The sequence below is a fragment of the Sinocyclocheilus anshuiensis genome, unplaced genomic scaffold (assembly GCF_001515605.1).
Source record: "Sinocyclocheilus anshuiensis isolate Anshui unplaced genomic scaffold, SAMN03320099.WGS_v1.1 scaffold914, whole genome shotgun sequence".
NCBI classification, from domain to species: domain Eukaryota; kingdom Metazoa; phylum Chordata; class Actinopteri; order Cypriniformes; family Cyprinidae; genus Sinocyclocheilus; species Sinocyclocheilus anshuiensis.
This window is the reverse complement of record NW_015539870.1, coordinates 55,406-75,094: the sequence shown is the minus strand read 5'-3', so window position 1 is coordinate 75,094 and position 19,689 is coordinate 55,406. Positions and strand designations below refer to the sequence as shown.

Below are 19,689 nucleotides of genomic sequence, written 5' to 3'. Positions count from 1 at the left end.
CTTCTGCAACAATTTATTAGATGACGAGCAATAAATAAACATAACTTTTAAGCGGAACTTTACTTGTGTTAAATATTATTATTATTATTATTATGTTGGAAAATGTAACAATTAAAAGTCATGTAAACTACTGGTAAATATAATTATTTTATTTCAGACAAATGGAATAATTAAGAGGCTGGAGAAGCTCAATGGCAAGTCAAAAATCAAATCTGAGCGTCAGCCGAAATCCCCGCCTATACTACATCTCCCATAGTTCAACTTTGACATACGGGGCGGGACATAGACGTAAGGAAACACACGCCTGAGACCAGACGTTCATTTGCTCAACCGCGCCTCACGATGATTGGGCGGGGATTCTCTTGTTTGGTTATTGAAAAAGCGAAAAAGTTACACAAGCGTCAGGATTTTGTAACGCACACATTAGCTACTATTTAATTGTTGCCACTCGTGACTGAGCCATCACTGTCTTCTTAGCTTTACATCGGACCGAACAAACTGAGCACTGAAACAAAAAGCTTTGTTTTTTATTAACAAAGATAGAATAATCGAGCAATTTTAAATTATACAAGGACTCTACCTACTGAGACGACATAGTCGTATATGTTTGGATTACTGAAAGTGAAAATGAAATAAATACAAACAACCGGGATGTCATTTTTGATTAAATAACAGATAAAACGCGTAACTGGTAGGTCTAGACGCGTGCTACAGATTCGGGTAGTGACAACGAGACAGAAGCGCGCGCTTAAAATATGGAGTTGAATTCCGTGATTTTGACCACTGGGTCTTCGGTAGGCTTTTTTAAATTAGTAAACTATGGAATCGGCCAACTTCTTATCCCCGAAACAGCTCAGAGGAACGTTTGGAAATGGAAAAACATCTCCACGTCTTTCGTACACAGCCTCCTAACTGGAGTGTGGTCCGTGCTTTGGTGAGTGTTAGAATTCCCACACATGTGCATAGGTAATACATTACAGACCCATATGTTCCTGTATGCACTGTCTGTTTGATGCCTTTATCAGATGCTTGAGAATTTTATCCAACTGTAGGATCTTCTCAGCTGCCTCTTTAACGGATGTAGTTTAACAGACACATGGGTATTTGATAAGCTGCGCGTAGACGACACACGTTTACCCCAGTGGTTCATGTAACTTGAAGATATGAACGTTTGTGGTTTGTGCTAACCACCCAACATTTTTCACAGATGTGGTGCATTTTCATTTTAAACGCCATTCCCTGATTATAAAACGTCTGTGTTTGTAGTTTTTGCATACATCCCCAGATGGCTGAGGATTTGATAGAAACACACTCCGTTTTCTCTCATGCCTTGGTATCTGTATCAATCGGTGAGTATAAAGCTTTATGATAAAAGCGTTTTACGGTGTTATTCAGAGAGCGGGATGCCCATGTGTTACAAACGCACTCCTCTGTCATGTGCAACAGTGCCCACTCAGTTCAGTTTTTGAGTGAACATTTCACTAAAAAACTGAGGTGTGTAAAGTCAGATCAGTGAGACCTATTAGCAGTCAGTTCCAAAAAGGAATAGAAAACCTCATAATGACAGATTTACAAGCAATTTTTAAAAGGCTGGCCATTTTAGGTAAAGGAGCCTTTTACCATAAATAAGTCATATAAATTATATATATATATATATTTAATAAATATAAAGGAATACATTATTTATTACATTGCAGTTGTTCCTCTTGGATTATTAGCTATTATTTGTGTATTTTGCTTTCATTTAGCATCGCTCTTAAATGTTGCACAGTTGACTGCAATGTTTATTTCAACCAATAAGTAGATAATTCCCATTCAAAATGCCAAATGCCAGAGATATTTTGAATACTTAGAGGAAACCCACATGCATTTGGCAGAAATGTTAACTGTAGCTGCAGAATGAATGGTTGGCTTTATGATCTGTCCCATGCAGAGTGCTACCCCCAAGTCACACGACTCTTTATGAATGGGCCTTTACTTTTAATTTTTATACTCTTTTACAATTTATAGCATTTTATTTTATTTTTTTTACAGAAAATGTTAATTCTGCATAATATATGCCCATAAAAAGTTAACTGCAAGGCACATGGGTTTGACATGTACATCCGCCAATCTATAACTCAGCATTTCTTAAAATTGTGGCTTTTCAAGTTCTTGCTTGAAAGTCTGATGTAAACTTGTTTCTAATGCACCTCAATAGACAAAACATGAAGGACTGAGTTCATGCGTTCATCTTACAGGAAAAAATAAATTTCTTAATGAGTATTTTCTTTTTTTCAGTAAAATATCTATTCATTCTGAGATGTTAAGGCTTGTTTTAGAAAATAAACACTGCTATCAGTTTAATGAGAGCTAAACAAATGGAATTGGGAAACGGGTGTGTATAATGAAAATGCTAATCAGTACATTTATATTAATGAGGTCTCCTATATTGAGCTTCATTTGCTGTTGATCTGCTCTAAAATGCAGTCTCCATGGAGACCCTCATATTTGGAGATGGATATAAATAGCTCTCTGGAAATGACATCTTGGTTACCAACACAATTGTAGTCATGGGATCTGTTGCTTGAAAAACCTGTTGAATGATCCATGTCCACTGTTTAACAGATATAGTGTTAATATGCATTATTATGTTTCAGGTTACTTTATATATGACTTCTTTGATATGGTTATCAACCAGAAGATCAGTCATTCATGGGAGCTCCTTTTCCACCATGTTGTGGTGAGTAGACACAAAGCATGGTACATACAAATTATTATATATTTTTGGAGAAACCCATTGACTTCACTGCTATATGGATAAATCATGAAATATGCCCAAATTTAAAGCCTATTTTTAGGACCATTAAGATTTTCTTGACAATTAAGCGCATTTTCCTCTAAATTCTCATTTGTAATGCATCCAGACATTTGTCCTTTTTATTTTTTTTCCATTCCCATTAATATCAATGTGATTCTCATTACATTCTAATACTGTAATAAATAGACTTTCCAAAATCTAAATAGATTTTCAATCATCATAAATTAAAGGTTCAACAAATACTACCTTCATTTCTAAGTACCTTTATAATTAAAATAATATATCATTGCTTTTTGCCTTACTGATATGAGAATTTGGATGATAATAGTGCTTAATTTTCATGAATATAATGTCATAAAATAATAGGACAATAAATGATAAGAATTAAAAGAAAGCCACTGGCTAGTTGTGAAGGAGGTTTTAATGGTAAACAGTAACATCATTCCAGAAGAGGTTTCTGTATTACTCATCCATCTAATAAAACTACTCAGACCTGATTCGGCATCTTTTCAGTGTATTCAAATAGTCCAACCTGTCTGATCACCTTGCCTTTGCCATGTTTGTGGTTAGACATTTTTGGAAAAAGGTGAGGTGATCAAGTCAACAGAGGTTCTGAATCTGAATAGATTAGATACGTAATATAAACAAGTCAATAACGAGGCCTGTTGAACAAATCATTTGCATTAACTGAGCACTTATACAGATTATCACAGCCAGTGTATCCTGCTCTGTTGCAATGGACGAGGAAGGACGCTGTCCAAACATTTGCATTGAGTTCAGTGGGTTTTCTGAGCTTTGGTTCTTTTGGGGTTCTGTGGCGTCACCACTTGGTAAAGTAGCCAGCTTCATTCTGTGGTTCTGTTGTTGCTGTTGTTCCCTCTTTTCTTGAGATCTCATTCAGTGAAGTGGCTGGAGGGAACATGCTGGCAGATTCTTAATTGCACTGTGAGAAACTGTCAGACGCCCTTATCTCCACCCCATCCCGTTCTTCCCCACTGCTTACATCATGAGCCAAACTGTAATAATAAGAGAAGCGTTGTTTTAGATGTGCTTAGTTTGAATGGAATGCAGCCTGTCAACAAATGAAGACCTTTTTTGTTGCTGGATCAGGTTGGACTGAACGTCTGTCTTGCCACACCAAAAATGCCATTATGATGTTTTATTTTCCAACGAATCAAAATGTCTACAGGTGAAATGTTTGCAAAGGCAATTGGAGTCTGTGGAAAGCCTTTTTTATTGGAATTAAAAGATCATTGGAGCTTTAGAACATGTGATCAAGATGAGTGTGGGCGTCTTGCCCCACCCTATCCAGACTACTTGTAGTTTTACCTTCACATTTAATGCATTAATTATACACACTATCATTCAAAAGTTCAGAATCTGTAAGATTTAAAAAAAAAAAATGGTTTTGAAAGAAGTGTCATATGCTCACCAAGGTACCTTTATTTGATCAAAAATACAACAAAAACAGTACTATTGTATAATATTACAATACAAAATAACACTTTATTTCAGTATATTTTAAAATGTAAATCATTGTGAAAACTGAATTTTTAGCAGCCATTACTCCAGTCTTCAGTGTCACTTGATCCTTCAGAAATCTATTTAAATCACTGATTTGATGCTCAAGAAACATTTACTATTATCAGTGTTAAACAGTTGTGCTGCTTAATATATTTGTAATATTATAAGTGTCCTTGCTGTATTTCTTTCAAAACAATCTTACTGAATATATAAAAGAAAAAAACACTTGTCAAAAAAAAGTCTTACTGATCCCAAACTTTTGAAAGGTAGTGTACATAAAATCGAGTCTGATTTGAGGTGAAGAGGAAGTCCATGTATGGAAACACTTATTGCTTAAAGGAACACTCCACTATTTTTGAAAATAGGCAAATTTTCCAACTCCCCTAGAGTTAAACAGTTGAGTTTTACCGTTTTCGAATCCATTCAGCTGATCTGGCGGTAGCACTTTTAGCTGTAGCTTAGCATAGATAATTGAATCTGATTAGACCGTTAGCATCTCACTCAAAAATGACCAAAGAGTTTCAATATTTTTCCTATTTAAAACTTGACTCTTCTGTAGTTACATTGTGTACTAAGACCGACGGAAAATGAAAAGTTGCGATTTTTCTAGGCCGATAGGCTAGGAACTATACTCTAATTCCGGCATAATAATCAAGGAACTTTGCTGCTGTACCATGGGTGCAGCAGGCGCAATGATATTACGCAGCGCCTGAAAATAGGCTAACTTCCATCAACATAACCAACGTGACCACCTGCTTGCACAGGGAGTGTGCTGGGGACTATTTTCAGGTTCAATGATCTATGCTAAGCTACAGCTAAAAGTGCTACCGCCAGACCCGGAGATCGGCTGAATGGATTCGAAAACGGTAAAACTCAACTGTTTAACAATAGGGGAGTTGGAAAATGAGCCTATTTTCAAAAATAGTGGAGTGTTCCTTTAAATAGTCATTCATTTGAAGTGGAAAAACACAGATGGTGAGGCCCACTATCAACCCAGTTGTGTTGTCATATACCAATATAGTAATATAGAAGTGACAACTTAAAAATGGTTTGGTTGGTTTGTGGGTAGTACTGCTTGGCTGTCACTGTTTCCAGAGGTGGTTCTTTGGAAAACATCACACTGACCCAATAACATTTTTGGCATTTGGACCACCACAACCCTCCTTTAAATCAGTTTCTCAGAAATGGTGCTTCAGAGAGCAAATGTCTCTCATCCCCCGTTCATTTAGCACAATTGAGTTTGCTAATTAAAGCCTTCAAGTCTCAGAGGACGCTGAGATGATAATTTTTGTATTAGTGCTCATGCATACCATGCATGCTGATATGCAATCAATGGAAAAATACAAAACAATAGAGGAGTCTGATGGTTTGGCTAGTGTCTGGCAAGGGTGATTGTTCGTTCACCTAAACACAGAAGCCTGATGTGATTGTATTTGCTCACTGACAGATTTTACTCAATCGCTAATGTGATGCAGTTGAGTGGTTCCATGCCAGGAAACTCAATTACAGCCCCCTGCATTTTCTGTAGAACCTGATAATCCAGCTCTGCTGTGTTAAACCTGTGGCTTTCCCTGACTGGTTCAAGCTGCTGTACTCTGGATAAAGCTGTCAGTAACATAAGTGGTAAACAAGTCAATTGTAGTAAGAAGTCCCTGTACGCTTTTATGTAGCTTATTGGATGGCGATGCAGTTATAATGCAACTACACAGTAGGGAAGTTTCAACAAACTAGTTTTGCTTTTTTTAATGTTTTTTTTATCACTTTTAAAGCACCACCATTACAACCAAAAACATTCAGACAGACATTTTTGATGTCTGAAACCTCTCCTAAGAATGAACCTGAAATTAGTCTGATTATCTTATTCTGTTTTATTTTCTATTATTGTTATTATTATTATTATAAAAAATGTTTCCCTTATGTCTTTACCTGGCAGTTGTTTTGCTCTCGGCCATGACAGTATGTTTGATTTTCTATGATTCCTCTGTAAATTACTAATTTTATTGTAAAATATAATACATATTGTAATAATTGTGCAAAAAAAATTAACCAACTGCTTGCCCACCAACATGAGTAATATCTACTACACAGTTTGTCTGTAGTTCTAGAGCAACTGATAACGGAGAGTGCATACATCAACAGTAGGTCAAAGGTTAACAGCAAGCTTTGTTCTGTTGGAAGGGAAGTGGAAAGAATAAGAGACAGCGGAGGAATGAGAGGGAAAGAATGTGTACGAGCGAGGGAACCACTTTTGGCTCCAGTGCTCTGTAGTGTATTTGTGGCTGGATCCCTCCTCCTCTTGCAGCATGCATACAGCATTTTCCAGACAGAAGCAGAGGCATCTGGTCCACATATGTTCATGCTCCAGGTCTCTTATAGACGAGATCCCATTGAATGCATTGCAAACCTCTAAAATCCTCTCAGTCTCTCTCTGATGAAGACCTGTATTTGTACTTACTCCAACAGACCTTTCAGAACGTCATGCTGTCTGGGCAAAAACAACCCACTTGTAAATAAGATCTCAGTCTTCCCAGCAACCAAAAAATAGACATGCCATTTATATTCTGAGAACTTCCTGTTTATTTTTTTGAATGGAACTTCCTTGAAGTATGAAATAGCTTCATCCGATATGTTTATTTTTCCAGTGTAGTTGAAAATGTAGGTGAATTTCACTGTGATGTGAGTGATGATAGCAAACAAAGGAATGCTGCCAACCTAGAAACACTTTCAAAATAGTCGTTGTGGCGGGTTCAGTGTGTACCTTACTGAGATTAAGGGCTGAAGGCACACAGTCTTGTTTGATTCGGAGCGTTTCAATTCCTTGAGTCTGAGTAGCTCAAAGTGGATCTGGAGTACTGCCATAGTACATGTCCGGTTGCCATGGAAACTGTGTTGTGCATGTGTGTATGCATGATGCTACGCATGGCTCAAAATGATGAATTGGGGGTCGGCGATATGGCAAAAATATATCAAGATTTATTTCAGGAAATTCACAATTTTATCACGATTATTTGTTATGTTAGTTTTACTATTTTGCAAGTTGTCTGAGCAGTACAGCCAAACTAATTTCCCTATTTTAAAAATAAAGCTTTATAAGGTAACAAAATATAAAATAAAAAAGAATGGCAGACATTTAGGCCAAAGTGGGCGAAGATAAAAATCTTTGTCATTATTTTATCTTTGTTATTAAAAAATAAGACCAAAGATACACATTACAAATACACATAATATACAAATAAAACAAACAGTACTTTGTTTTTCAGGTACAGTAGGTGTATTTAGCAGTGGCATTCAAGAAATTGAATGAACAAAAGTAAACATTAAACACTATATACACTTCACTGTATAAATTATACATTGATTCTAACTAAAGCAACTGTATTACAGTTCTTCAGTCAAAAGCAGTGAGTGTTTTTTCTTTTCTTTTTTGTTTTGTTGTTTTATTAACCTTAAAGGGATAGTTCACCCAAAATGAAAATTGTCATAGTTGTTTTAAACATGAATGAGTTTCTTTCTTCTGTTGAACATAAAAGTTATTTTGAAGAATGGAGGTAACCAAACAGTGACTTCCATAGTATTTTTTTCTTACTATCAAGGTCAATGGGGACCAGCAACTGTTTGGTTACCCACATTCTTCAAAATATCTTTGTTTTTTTTTTGTTTTGTTTTTTTTTGTTCAGCACAAGAAAGAAATTAATACAGCTTTGGGACAACATGAGAGTGAGTAAATTAATAACAGAATTTAAATTTTTGGGTGAACTATCCCTTTAATGACAAGCGGCAGCATGTTTAGTACTGTCACTTTAAGAGCTGCGTGCATGTAATATACAGGCACGCATCCATTTTTCTCTCAAATCGATTACTTCATGCCTAATTTGGACATGACCAGCTGTGTTTATATTTAAACCTTGTGTTTTTGTCAGTATTAATCTGAAGATAACTTTGTCCAGTAATCAGGCGCTGTTTGACAGGCTTTTTGTGTGTGCGCTCTTCAGGTGTACATGCTCAGAAAAAGCGCATGCTAGAAGTAGAACAGCATGCAAATAAAAAGTTTAACCCGCAAGGCTTTAAAGCACATGCAAATAATGTACTTTTGTGATTGCAAATAAGTGCAGCGTCACGTAAGTGTAACTATACCGCTGAGTTAAAATTTGATGTGAATGTATGTTGCGTTGTATATTGAGACGGAGGTGCCAGAACGGCAACTGATAGAATGTGTGTTGTAGCATGATACTATGATATTTCTTCAAAAACAGATCGATGAGACATTTTAATCATCCACTATCAAAAATCGTCATATCGCACACCCTTATGATGAATGCTGGTTTTGCTGGTCAATGGGAGGGGGGTGAAACGCTATATAGGTGACCTATTATGCCCCTTTCTACAATATGTAAGTCTCGGGTGTCCCCAGAATGTGTCTGTGAAGTTTCAGCTCAAAATACCCCACAGATCATTTATTATATCATTTTGAAAATGCCTATTTTGAGAGGAAGCAGAAACACGCTGTTTTCGTGCATGTATCTGTTGCAGACCCCGCCCTGGAAGTCCACTCAACAGATGAGAATTGTCTTTTTGTAATGAAGAAAGCGAAAGAGAGACAAGAGTTTGCCTTTAGTCAAGCGGTCCTCTTTGTTGACTTTAATCAAAACATAGCAATCAATCCAGGAAATTTTAACCCACAGTATTTCACATTAGGAAATTAAATGTATCAATATATACAAACACTCAGTGATAACAAATAAACAGTTAAATAAACAAAGAAATAAATCCTATCAACCTTTCACACAACTCACATAGCAGACTGAATTCAGGTAAGTAACACAGGTAAGTAATAACAGTATCTGTTATATTGTATTTTTGTATCCTCACACTTGCAGTTGTTAACTTTAACATTAAAAACAAACCCATTAATAAGTACATTAAAATGCTTAATATATGTACAGTTACTCATAAACTTGACCACTTCAACATCAATGCAAAGTGTTAAACACAAGTGAACCCTATATGACATGACAGATGTTCTGAAATTACTAATTAAATAGTTATCTAATTGAAATACATTAACTGGACAGTAAAGAATGTGAATTAGTAATTTGTCTTGACATTTGGCCATTTTACTAACCTTTTTGTAATGAAGAAAGAGAGAGCGACAAGAGTTTGCCTTTAGTCAAGCGGTCCTCTTTGTTGATTGAAGACGCGCCGTAGTCTTTGACATACACTCATGACAATATGTTATATAAATACATAGAAATAGAGACATGTAAATAATAAATAAAGTATATACAATCAATTCAATATTCCTGTGACCTGAACTCCATGTGGGGGTCACATATCTTTAAATGCAAATGAGCTGCTGCTCCCCACCCCCTTTTCCAGAATAGAGCTGTTCCTTTACAGCTCGTACGTCAGATACTCTGATAAAAAAGCATCTGTTTTGTTTTGATTATCTTGTCTATCACGCTGAAATCATGCATTTTAAAGCCACATTAGTTTAAACTTCTGATATAGTGTTTTCTGAGCGCGCACATCCGAAGCATATGCACAGAAAGCGGCTGTCACACGGCATGCGAGTACTAAACTAAGTTCTCTTCATGTCTTATTGCGCTTAAACTGTCAAATACACAAGTTTGTTAAAAACACATGAGTTACAAAAACGGTGTTATGTCTGTGAAGGTAAACAGCTGGGAAAGAACTCGCATGTTTATATTAGATCTGTGTGGCAGCAGCGTAATATACAGTAAATCAATAAATCCACTGCTCTCGTCTTCTCTGAGGCTGGGACTCTAAATAGTGTTCTGTGCTGTATGTGCAGCTAACGATAGAACAGTTAGCATGCTTTACTTGAACTTTTGCCATGGCGCTAGAACTGGTACACCATTGTTGCTTGCAAAAACAAGAATGGCGGCGCCGTGAGTGGAAACGTGCAGATAAAGGGGCGGTGATATTATAATAAGATCCCTTTGCCACGTCACAAAGGGAGCGAAAATCAGACGCGCTCGTTTTTTCAGACGCTTGCAGAAAAGGCTTACCAAAACAAAGTTACTGGGTTAATCTTTTTCACATTTCCTGGGTTGGTATATGCACCGGGGACCCGATTATAGCACTTAAAACCGGAAAAAGTCAGATTTTCATGATATGTCACCTTTAAATATAGTTTGATTTTTTTGTGTGACCATTTCAGTCAGTGGCAGTTCCAGCTTGTATGGTGCCCTGGGTGAACCACCCCTTCTGTCACCCCTAAATGAAATACATTTTATATAAAATTTTCTATTTTATATAAATGCATATATTTAAAATTTTCAGGCAAATAAAAAAAATGCCATAAATCTCCCCAAAACTGTGCAACTGTACAGTAAAAACATTAATAAAATGAGTGATTACAAAATCACATTTTATTGTCTGGTTATGTAAACTAGTTGGACAGAAAAATTAATTTTGTTGTCCTATGTGCAATAACAGTTATGTTCAGTTAGTTTGCTTTCATGGACTTTCAGTTTGTTTTCATGAGTCACGTGTGTTTCTTTGTCTTAGTTTCCCATCAGTCATCAGTTGTCATGGACACTCATCTAGTCATCACACCTGTTCATTATCATCTCATTATCACCATGTATTTAAGTTGTTCCTTCTCAGTCACTCATTGTCCAGTCACTGTTATGTTTAGTGTGTGTTGCCCTGTCTGTGTGCCTATTATTTGGATTATTCTCATTAAACTTTGTGTTGGAACGTTACTCTTCATCTTCTGTCTTCCTCGCAACAACCCGTGACAAACATAGCATAACATAAGAGATATATTAGCCTACTTTAGCAAGATTAGAATGATTACTGCATAAATACCATTTGTCTTTTTGCACATTTCCCCTCTTCTTTTTACCTAAATTGTATATTATATTGTATTATATTATTACACAGTGATATACTGACGTGCCGTGCATATGAGCAGTAAAAACCTGTTCGCGCATTCTATTTTTCTTCTTGTACGGGTGCCCATGACGCCCATGCCTAAATCAACTATTGTTTTCAGTTTATCAGATTTATCATATCAGTAGTGATGTGGTTTATTTTTATTCCTGTTCTGATGCCGAACGATGATGGTGCTGTCTTTTGTCTTGTTTATTTTGGTTTATACTAACACACTGGTTCTCAATTCCAGTCCTGGGGACCCACGGCTCTGCACATTTTGTACGGCTTCCTTATTTAACGCACCTGATTCAGTTCATCAGCTCATTAGGAGAGAGATCCATGAACTGAACCGAGGGCGTCAGATAAGAGAGACATACAAAATGTGCAGAGCAGTGGGTCCCCAAGACTGGAATTGAGAACCACTGTACTAATATACTGTGTGAATCACGGTAGTGCAGGGGTGTCCAAACACGGTCCTGGAGGGCCACTGTCCTGCATAGTTTAGCTCCAACCCCAATTAAACACACCTGATCCAGCTAATCAAGCTCTTACTAGGTGTATGCTAGAAACATCCAGGCAAGTGTTTTGAGGCAAGTTGGAGCTAAACTCTGCAGGACAGTGGCCCTCCAGGACCGTGTTTGGACACCCCTGCAGTAGTGGAATATGTTGGGAAAGCAGGGCCTACGGTATGTTTTGGATCTTGCATCCTCATATTGTGAACAAATACTTACAAAATGCCATGTCGTAAAAGAGTGCATTTGTCTACATATATACTATTGTTCAAAAGTTGGGGTCTGGGATAAGAATTTTTTGAAAGAAATGAATTTATTATGCATTAAATTGATCAAAAGTCACATTTATAGTGTTACTAACACAAGTTTTCTGTATTAATTCAAATACTTTTAAGTTTTCTGTCAATTGAAGAATCTTGAAAAAATGTATTGTGGTTTCCAAATAAAATATTAAGCAGCACAGCTGTTTTCAACACTGATAATAATAAGAAATGTTTCTTAAGCAGCAAAGCAGCATATTAGAATGATTTCTGAAGGATCATGTTACACTGAAGACTGGAGTAATGATGCTGAAAATTCAGCTTCACCATCACAGGGAAAAAAATGACACTTTAAAATAAATTTAAGTAAAAAATACTTTGCATTGTAATCATGTTTCACAATATTTCTGTTTTTACTTCATTTTCGATCAAATAAATGCTGCTTTTTTTTTTTTTTTTTACCTTTTAAAAAAATCATACCAATCCCAAAGGTTAAAACGGTTGTGTGACTATTTATTTTTTGGGTCCTGTTATTCTTTGACCAGGGTTTTATGGGGTTTTACTGACCCAACCCTGCCTTCCTCAGGGTCATGTCATGTTTAACCTGTCTTGTCAGGAATGAGGTTGTGGACTTTGTCCTGACCATGACTGAGTAAACATCTCCACAAAACACATCATTATCATTTACAAGGGGGAAGGGGAAAAGAGTGTCAGTATCTCCTACACTTAATAGTCTTTATTTCCATTGCAATTATCCATTTACATTTTCAGTATCTATTTTTAGAACTTCATTAAAACAATTTATTGACCCGTTTTCATCCGGCCACAAAATATAAGTGCATTTACTTAGCGTCTTAGATTGTGAAGATTACATAGACATATTTAGGTGGTTTAGAATTGTTGCAAATTTTTTTGTCAGTTTATCAGGGAGAAAAAAAACATGTTGAACACATCTTTAATCAATAAGTTTTTTTTTTTTTTAGTTTTTTTTTACCTTCAAACTGATATTGGAATACCCAGAAGTAGGGCTGGATGATATGGCTTAAGAAAAAAAATATAAAAATAATAATATATATATATATATATATATACATTTTTTTTTTTGGGGGTCATATTCAATTTATATATTTAAACTTGTAAACAAACTATTTATTTGACCAACAGCCATTTTAACCCGTTGCAACTGAAAATGTTAAATTCGGTAAGTAAAATATTTCACATGGGTTTTTTTTTTTTTAAATGATGCAACTGAATCAGAGTTTATTTGGACAGACTGTTTCAATTAACGCTCTCATAGTTACAGGACAAAGCAGAATTGTGAAACTAGTCTAATGACAACCTTTGTTAGGACAATTAATGGGTAAATAAAAAGTACTTTAAAATCGTTGTAATATTTGTGATGTTGCTTAATCGATGACAAATTCATTGTGAAAATACTGTGAATGTTCAAGATTCATCCAGCTCATCTCACCCATCTTAAAAATCATCAATGATTCATGAGAATGTTGGACTCAAACATACACTCACATATTCATCACACATTCATACATCTTTTTTTCCTCTCAAACTGTGCCACACCCGTTGAGTTCACCTCTCTCAACACCTTTATTTCATATGGTTATATTTCCACCCACTCCACCTTCAGCTTCATGTCCCAGCCCAGTTTCACTCTCTCACACACCATCTGACCCCTCCTCGGTCTCAGATGTCTTTAAATGGGTGGATCTGCTTTCTGTGTTTGTGTCTGTTCTTATACTGGGATTGGAATCTGGAGGATGTGCCTTACAGACCCGCTGCACTGCATTTGTTTATATAAAAATACTCAAAAATGACAGTTCTGCTGTTTTCGCACCATTTATATGATCGCTTTGTGGGAGGAGCAGACAAATTTAGGTTTAGGTTAGTCATTATTTTGGTTATTATTATTAGTTTTAGGTTAATATTATAAATGTATTTACGTATTCTTGCTGAATTCATTTTTCAACACAAAACTTTTTAAAAGTAATCTAAATAGTGCACAATTTGTATGGGGCCTCTTTTATGGTGTTTTTATTCTTAAATCATCGTAAAAATGACCATTCATTGACTTACAAATGACAGAATTAAAAATTTTTTTGGTAAACTATCCAACAATGCATGTGTCCTCTCTGTTAGTCCACTTGTACGTTCTTCTCTCATCACCTCATGTGGTCTAAAGCCATTGGCATCTGCGCTCTATTTCTCACTGAGCTTCAGTATTCCTCACATGCTGCTCAAATGGGCCTGCTGGCAAATCCTTCTGAATGAGTTTCACCTGTAACCAGGTTAACTGGTTTGAGACTGGTACTGCTACCACCCCCCCATCCAGTTCCTCAGGAGGAGCCTTTTTGGTCCCATGCCAAATGCCATTTGTGTGTCTGCTATGTTTGTTGTTGTTTTTTGGTGTGTAATGGAGAAAGTAGGGACACTACTAATGGTAATTGACCCCACAGGGAGAGGTTTATGAAACCAAACAGACTTGTAGCTTTACATTTACAACAGGGGAGCAAACCGGCGGGCATGTGCTAATGTGATGTTATTATTGCATCATTAGTACTTTATATGCATTGTTTCAATGCATTGTATTGAAAATAAGAGCATTGTTTTGGTTGAAAACAACAAAAATATTCAGGTGTGATCAGCATGTGCTTTTTTTATTGCTCCCACGCTTTGGTTTATCCGCTTCAGGGCTTTGCGTGTGAGTGAATAAGATTATTTCAGCATGACTGCAGATGGATTATGAGAATAATCTTGCTAATTCATATTCACGCTGATTGTCTGTTGGTGTCTGCAGCATTAAGTTGAAGTGGATTGTTTTTTGTGAAGTCATTTATTTGTATAGATTGAAAGCAGCTTTATAAGGAGTTGTGAGTTTAGTTTGATCTTAATTTTAAAAGTGTTTTGTGCTATGTAGAATTGGTTAATTTCTTAGCTCATTCATTCATGCATCTTGTAAAGGTTTAAAATCATTATATGCACTACCGTTATAATATCACTTATGCTCTGCAAGGCTGCTTTGATGAATAGAAAATTTAAACGGACAGCATTTATTTAAATTTTTGTAGCATTATACATCTTTACTGTCACTTTCAATTTAAATCTGTCACATCAATTTAAAACATCCTTACTGGATAGAAGTGTACTATATATTTACAATAAAAATATACATTTAATCATTATGCGTGTTCCCTGAGAATCGGACCCTAACCGTGCTGTTGCGAGCGCTATGTTCAACCAGGAGCTGTTCACATAAAGCAACATGTTATGTGATGTATATGACTCTTTTTCTGTCAATGATTATTTTATTTTCAAGGCCGAGAAGGACGTTAAAGAGTGTTTTATTTCTTTATTACAGTTGCCATTCAAATATTACAAATTGTACAATATTGAGTGTTTGTTTTTGATGTCTTTGACTTGTGTAACACCTGTTGACCTCATTTTGTGTAGAAGACAGATCTCATTTTCGTTAGTAATATGAAATATATCCATCCACTTAGTCTCATCAGGCTTTGATCACTTCCATATGGTGTTCTTGTCACCTTAAGGAGAGATAGGGTCTCCTAAAGATAACAGGTTTGTTTGTGATGTTCAAAGCTTTATCCATCTTAAGCGTTGTGTAAGTGGAGATGTTGACCTCACCAAGGCAAAGACAAAGTGTTAGCCAAAGGTCAACATCCTCTCAGTCATGAGACTGAGGACACAAATCTAATTTAGTAATCATGCGTCTTTATATTAAAAAGAGCCCTTCACTGCAGTCAGAGAAACATTTATAGACGAAAATCATGTTTACAGAGCTAACGGTCCTGCTAAACCAACAGTCTGTTTTTTTTATCGCTTTATATAAACTTAGAAATATTTTTCAGCTGTAACTGTTTCTAGCCTGTGCTCTGACTGTAGACCTCTTTTAGACAACTCAGATGTGTTTACAGTCCACATAGCTGGATGGATGGTCAGCTTTTGTCATGCTTGGCTTTATGAATGGAGCATACATGCCACATATTGCTATAAAGAGAAGTATGATTGGATTTTAAGCTAAAAGCCATTATACATCACTTGCCTGCTTCATGCCTTCTGAGAGAGGCACTGGCCTTACTGCTGTGACATTCCTCACCACAAGGACCAGCCGGGTGTCATGTGAACAGGGTTGCATTACAGATTCATCTGGGCAACCAGTGAGTTTATGTCCTGTTACAAAAGGAGTTATATCACGGCAATGCCGCACGGTCACGGTCACGTAAACTTGATATTGGATGTCATGTAACTGCACCTTTGTGCTGTGCGAAAGACTCATCATACCTGACCGTTATGATAGAGGATTTGCCAATGTACACGTTTCATAAACTTCAATAAAATTGTATAAATCATAGAAGTTCAGAATTATAATAGTTAGTTCTTACTCCAAGTATCTCACGGTTGAGGTCTTAGTAAATACTTTTGATTTGTTTTTATATTTGACTGCGTTTTGGTTAGTGATTCATGGGAATGAGATACCAAGAGGAAAATGTCTTATAATGGATTGAAATCTAAATGCTCAATATAAGTTTTGCATTAATAAGTGTAAGCAGTTCAGATTAATCTATGCACTTTTCACAATGTTTTTGTAATGTTAGGCATAGACTGCCACCTAGTGGAAGATATGTGGAAGAAAAAAAACGTTTTAAATTTCCTTTTGGATGAAAATTAATTAATAACAAGATTTTAAAAACTTTTCATAAGTTTTTTTTATCAATGAATAAAAGTAAACATTTTTATATCAATTTTTTTTTTTTAGAGATGTCACATACAAAGTCAGTCACAATGTTCACATACCTCTATGCTTTAAATCAAGTTTTTTATTTCTGGTTATTCTCAGAGCTTGTTGGTTTGGTTCAGGACTCTTTATTGAAGATTATTATAAATGCTTATAGAGACAGTTCATGGGAAAAGTACTTCCAGAATCAAGGTCGCAATCACGATTGTGCTCTATTGGTAGTAATATTGACCAAAGCCATTACTAGGGTTTGTTTGAACTGTAGAACTCCAGCTGGATTAGTGTCACTCATGGTGATGGCTTTGGTTGTTGTCATGTTGCGTTTAGGACTGATCAACAGAGCCTTTGTATTCCTGTCCTCAGCCTCTCCCAGCTGTTATCAGATGATACAGAACACAATCTCATTTGTTTTCTTTTTGCCTCACAGCAGATAAGTGTTGAGAAGACGAAAGAGTTGCTGCTGAAATTAAGCACATTAGTCTGTGTATGACTTAACTGGCCTATTTAAATTGAATGACTTCCTATAGATGCATGAACATGTCAAACAACATCTTTAAAAATGCTTTAAAAAATCATATTACGATGAAAAATTGTTTCTGAAGGTAATGTTTGTAATAAGTTGGATACATGATGTAATGTGTGTAGTGAACTTGAAATTCATGGGCAGCTGTGGAAATGCAACCAAAAATTCTGGAAACAAATGGAATATCAAAAAATGTAGTTTTAAATTAATTTAAAGTATAGAAAATATACTATCTTTAACAATATTGTACAGATGTGTATAGATGTAAAAACAGCACAAGTATATGCATGTGTTGTGCAATGCAGTATTGACTTTAAACAAACTCCAAACTGAGACACTGAGGTGTGGAGACTAACAGTGGTCTCAAAATAAACCTGGCCCAAACTGGCTTTTGGCTAATATTAGCACATGTGTACTCTACAAAAGTGCTTAAGAAGATATGAATACAAACTTAGTTTATTTTGCTTCAGGTAATAATGTGGCATTTTCTTGAGTAACAGAAGCTTCTCTGCCTTCATGTTTTGCTTGATGTTGCACTGAATATTCTCTCAGGCGAACACAACCTCTTTTCTGTCAATGCATCATTAGAGCCAATTAAACCTGGAGCATTTCACACTCTTCTGTTGTTGAATGTCAAAGTAACTGTTTCTGTACACTTTTTTTTTTTCTGCCTGATTTGCCTTTTAGCTGAAAGCTGAAAATGGCACAGTCATCTTAAAGGAATAGTTCACCCAAACAAGAAATTTGATGAAAATGTTCTCACAAAATGTAGATGAGTTTGTTTCTTCATCAGAACAGATTTGGAGAAAATTTCTCACCAATGGATCGTCTGCAGTGAATGGGTGCCGTCAGTCCAAACAGCTGATAAAAACATCACAATAATCCACAAGTAATTCAGTTAACATATTGTGTAGTGAAAAGCTGCGTGTTTGTGATAAGTTCATTAAGATGTTTTTAACTTTAAATCATTGCTAAAATACAAGTCCTCTATAATATTGCTGTCTCCAGTGAAAAATGTTAATTTTGGGGTGAACTATTCCTTTAAAGTTTTCCTTGGCAAATTGTTAGTGCATTGCTATTAATAAAGCATCTCAATTTCTTTTGTTTGCAGGTGATCACCTGTTTCGGGATCTCGGTGTTGACCTGTCGGTATGTGGGTTTTGCAGTGGTGGCTCTGTTGGTGGAGATCAATTCAATCTTTCTGCACCTGAGGCAAGTGCTCCACATGGCCAGCTTGGGCAAAAGTACATTTTACCGTGTCAACAGCATGATAAATCTGGGCACCTACGTAGTGTTTCGTATCAGCACTCTGGCCTGGATGACCCGCTGGCTGGTGCTGAATCGTGACCTCATCCCCTTGGTCAGCTACACCATCGGCAGCGTGGGTCTGGCCATCATGACTGCCATGAACATTGTGCTGTTTTACCGTCTGATGAGAAGTGACTTTATGAAGTCTAGCCGTGAGAAGGAGGTGAGAAAAGAGAAGGAAAAAGAAATGTAGGAAGAGGACTCTTCTCACTCCAGTTTCAGCTCCAACCAAATCCGCTCTCATCGTCACCGTTCCCACACTTTGTGGAAAACGTCCCTTTCAACCTGCTGACTTCATTCCTGCAAAACCTGATTGTCAACTAGACCGAAGTTCAAGTCACTTTTACTTAATCTTATGTAGACCTCAAGCTGTGCTAAGATTTTTATGATCACAAAACTCACGGTTCGGATCATATTACGGATTTTGAGTCACGGATCGGATCACTTTTCGGATCGGCAAAAAAAAAAATTTTGTGAAAGCTTACTTTAAGTACTTCTATATACCACAGCAAAACTACTAGCTCTAATAAAGTTAGTAATAAAACAAGAACAATTACACAAATTACAAGCATAGATGAATACAACAAAACACAGTTACAAATAAAGTCAGTAACAGTAGCATTCAGGTGCAGAAATGTAATAATAAGTGTAAAATAACACAATACTGCTCACTGCACAAGTTAAATACAGGTTAATCTTTGTTAGAGCTGTGGTGTTATTTGATTCGCAGACAGAAACAGGTATTTATTGGTTGCTGTCTCTTTAAGACCACATCCGTTTTTTTTTCTCAGCTGTTTACATTCACTTAAGACATAACCGACTGTGTTTACTAGAATACTTGCCAAAACGAATATTTTAACATAACTTTGTGTATGTGAAAGAGGAATCAATTCGCTTTTCACGCGGTGTCTCTCTCTCTCTGCCTGTGCGCTTCGTGTGTGTGCAGCACCGGCTGAGCGCACAGAAAACAGCGCACGAGTTAAAATTGCTTGAATGTGTAAACTGGCAAGACAAAACATGTGCAAATGATAAACTTGAACTCTATGATGGTTAAACTTAACAGTTAATCCGCGAATCACATGCGTGCCGAACCG

General features: G+C 36.3%; 1 protein-coding gene across 1 annotated transcript; it reads left to right on the top strand.

Annotated features, from left to right (window-relative positions):
- Nucleotides 1-390: 390 nt before the first annotated feature.
- On the top strand, nt 391-19,030 carry LOC107685052 (TLC domain-containing protein 2-like). Its single transcript, XM_016481497.1, has 4 exons — nt 391-934; nt 1,267-1,349; nt 2,640-2,722; nt 18,399-19,030. The coding sequence occupies exons 1-4, from the start codon at nt 756-758 to the stop codon at nt 18,786-18,788; spliced, it is 735 nt and encodes a 244-aa protein (XP_016336983.1). The 5' UTR covers nt 391-755; the 3' UTR covers nt 18,789-19,030.
- The last annotated feature ends 659 nt before the right edge of the window (nt 19,031-19,689 follow it).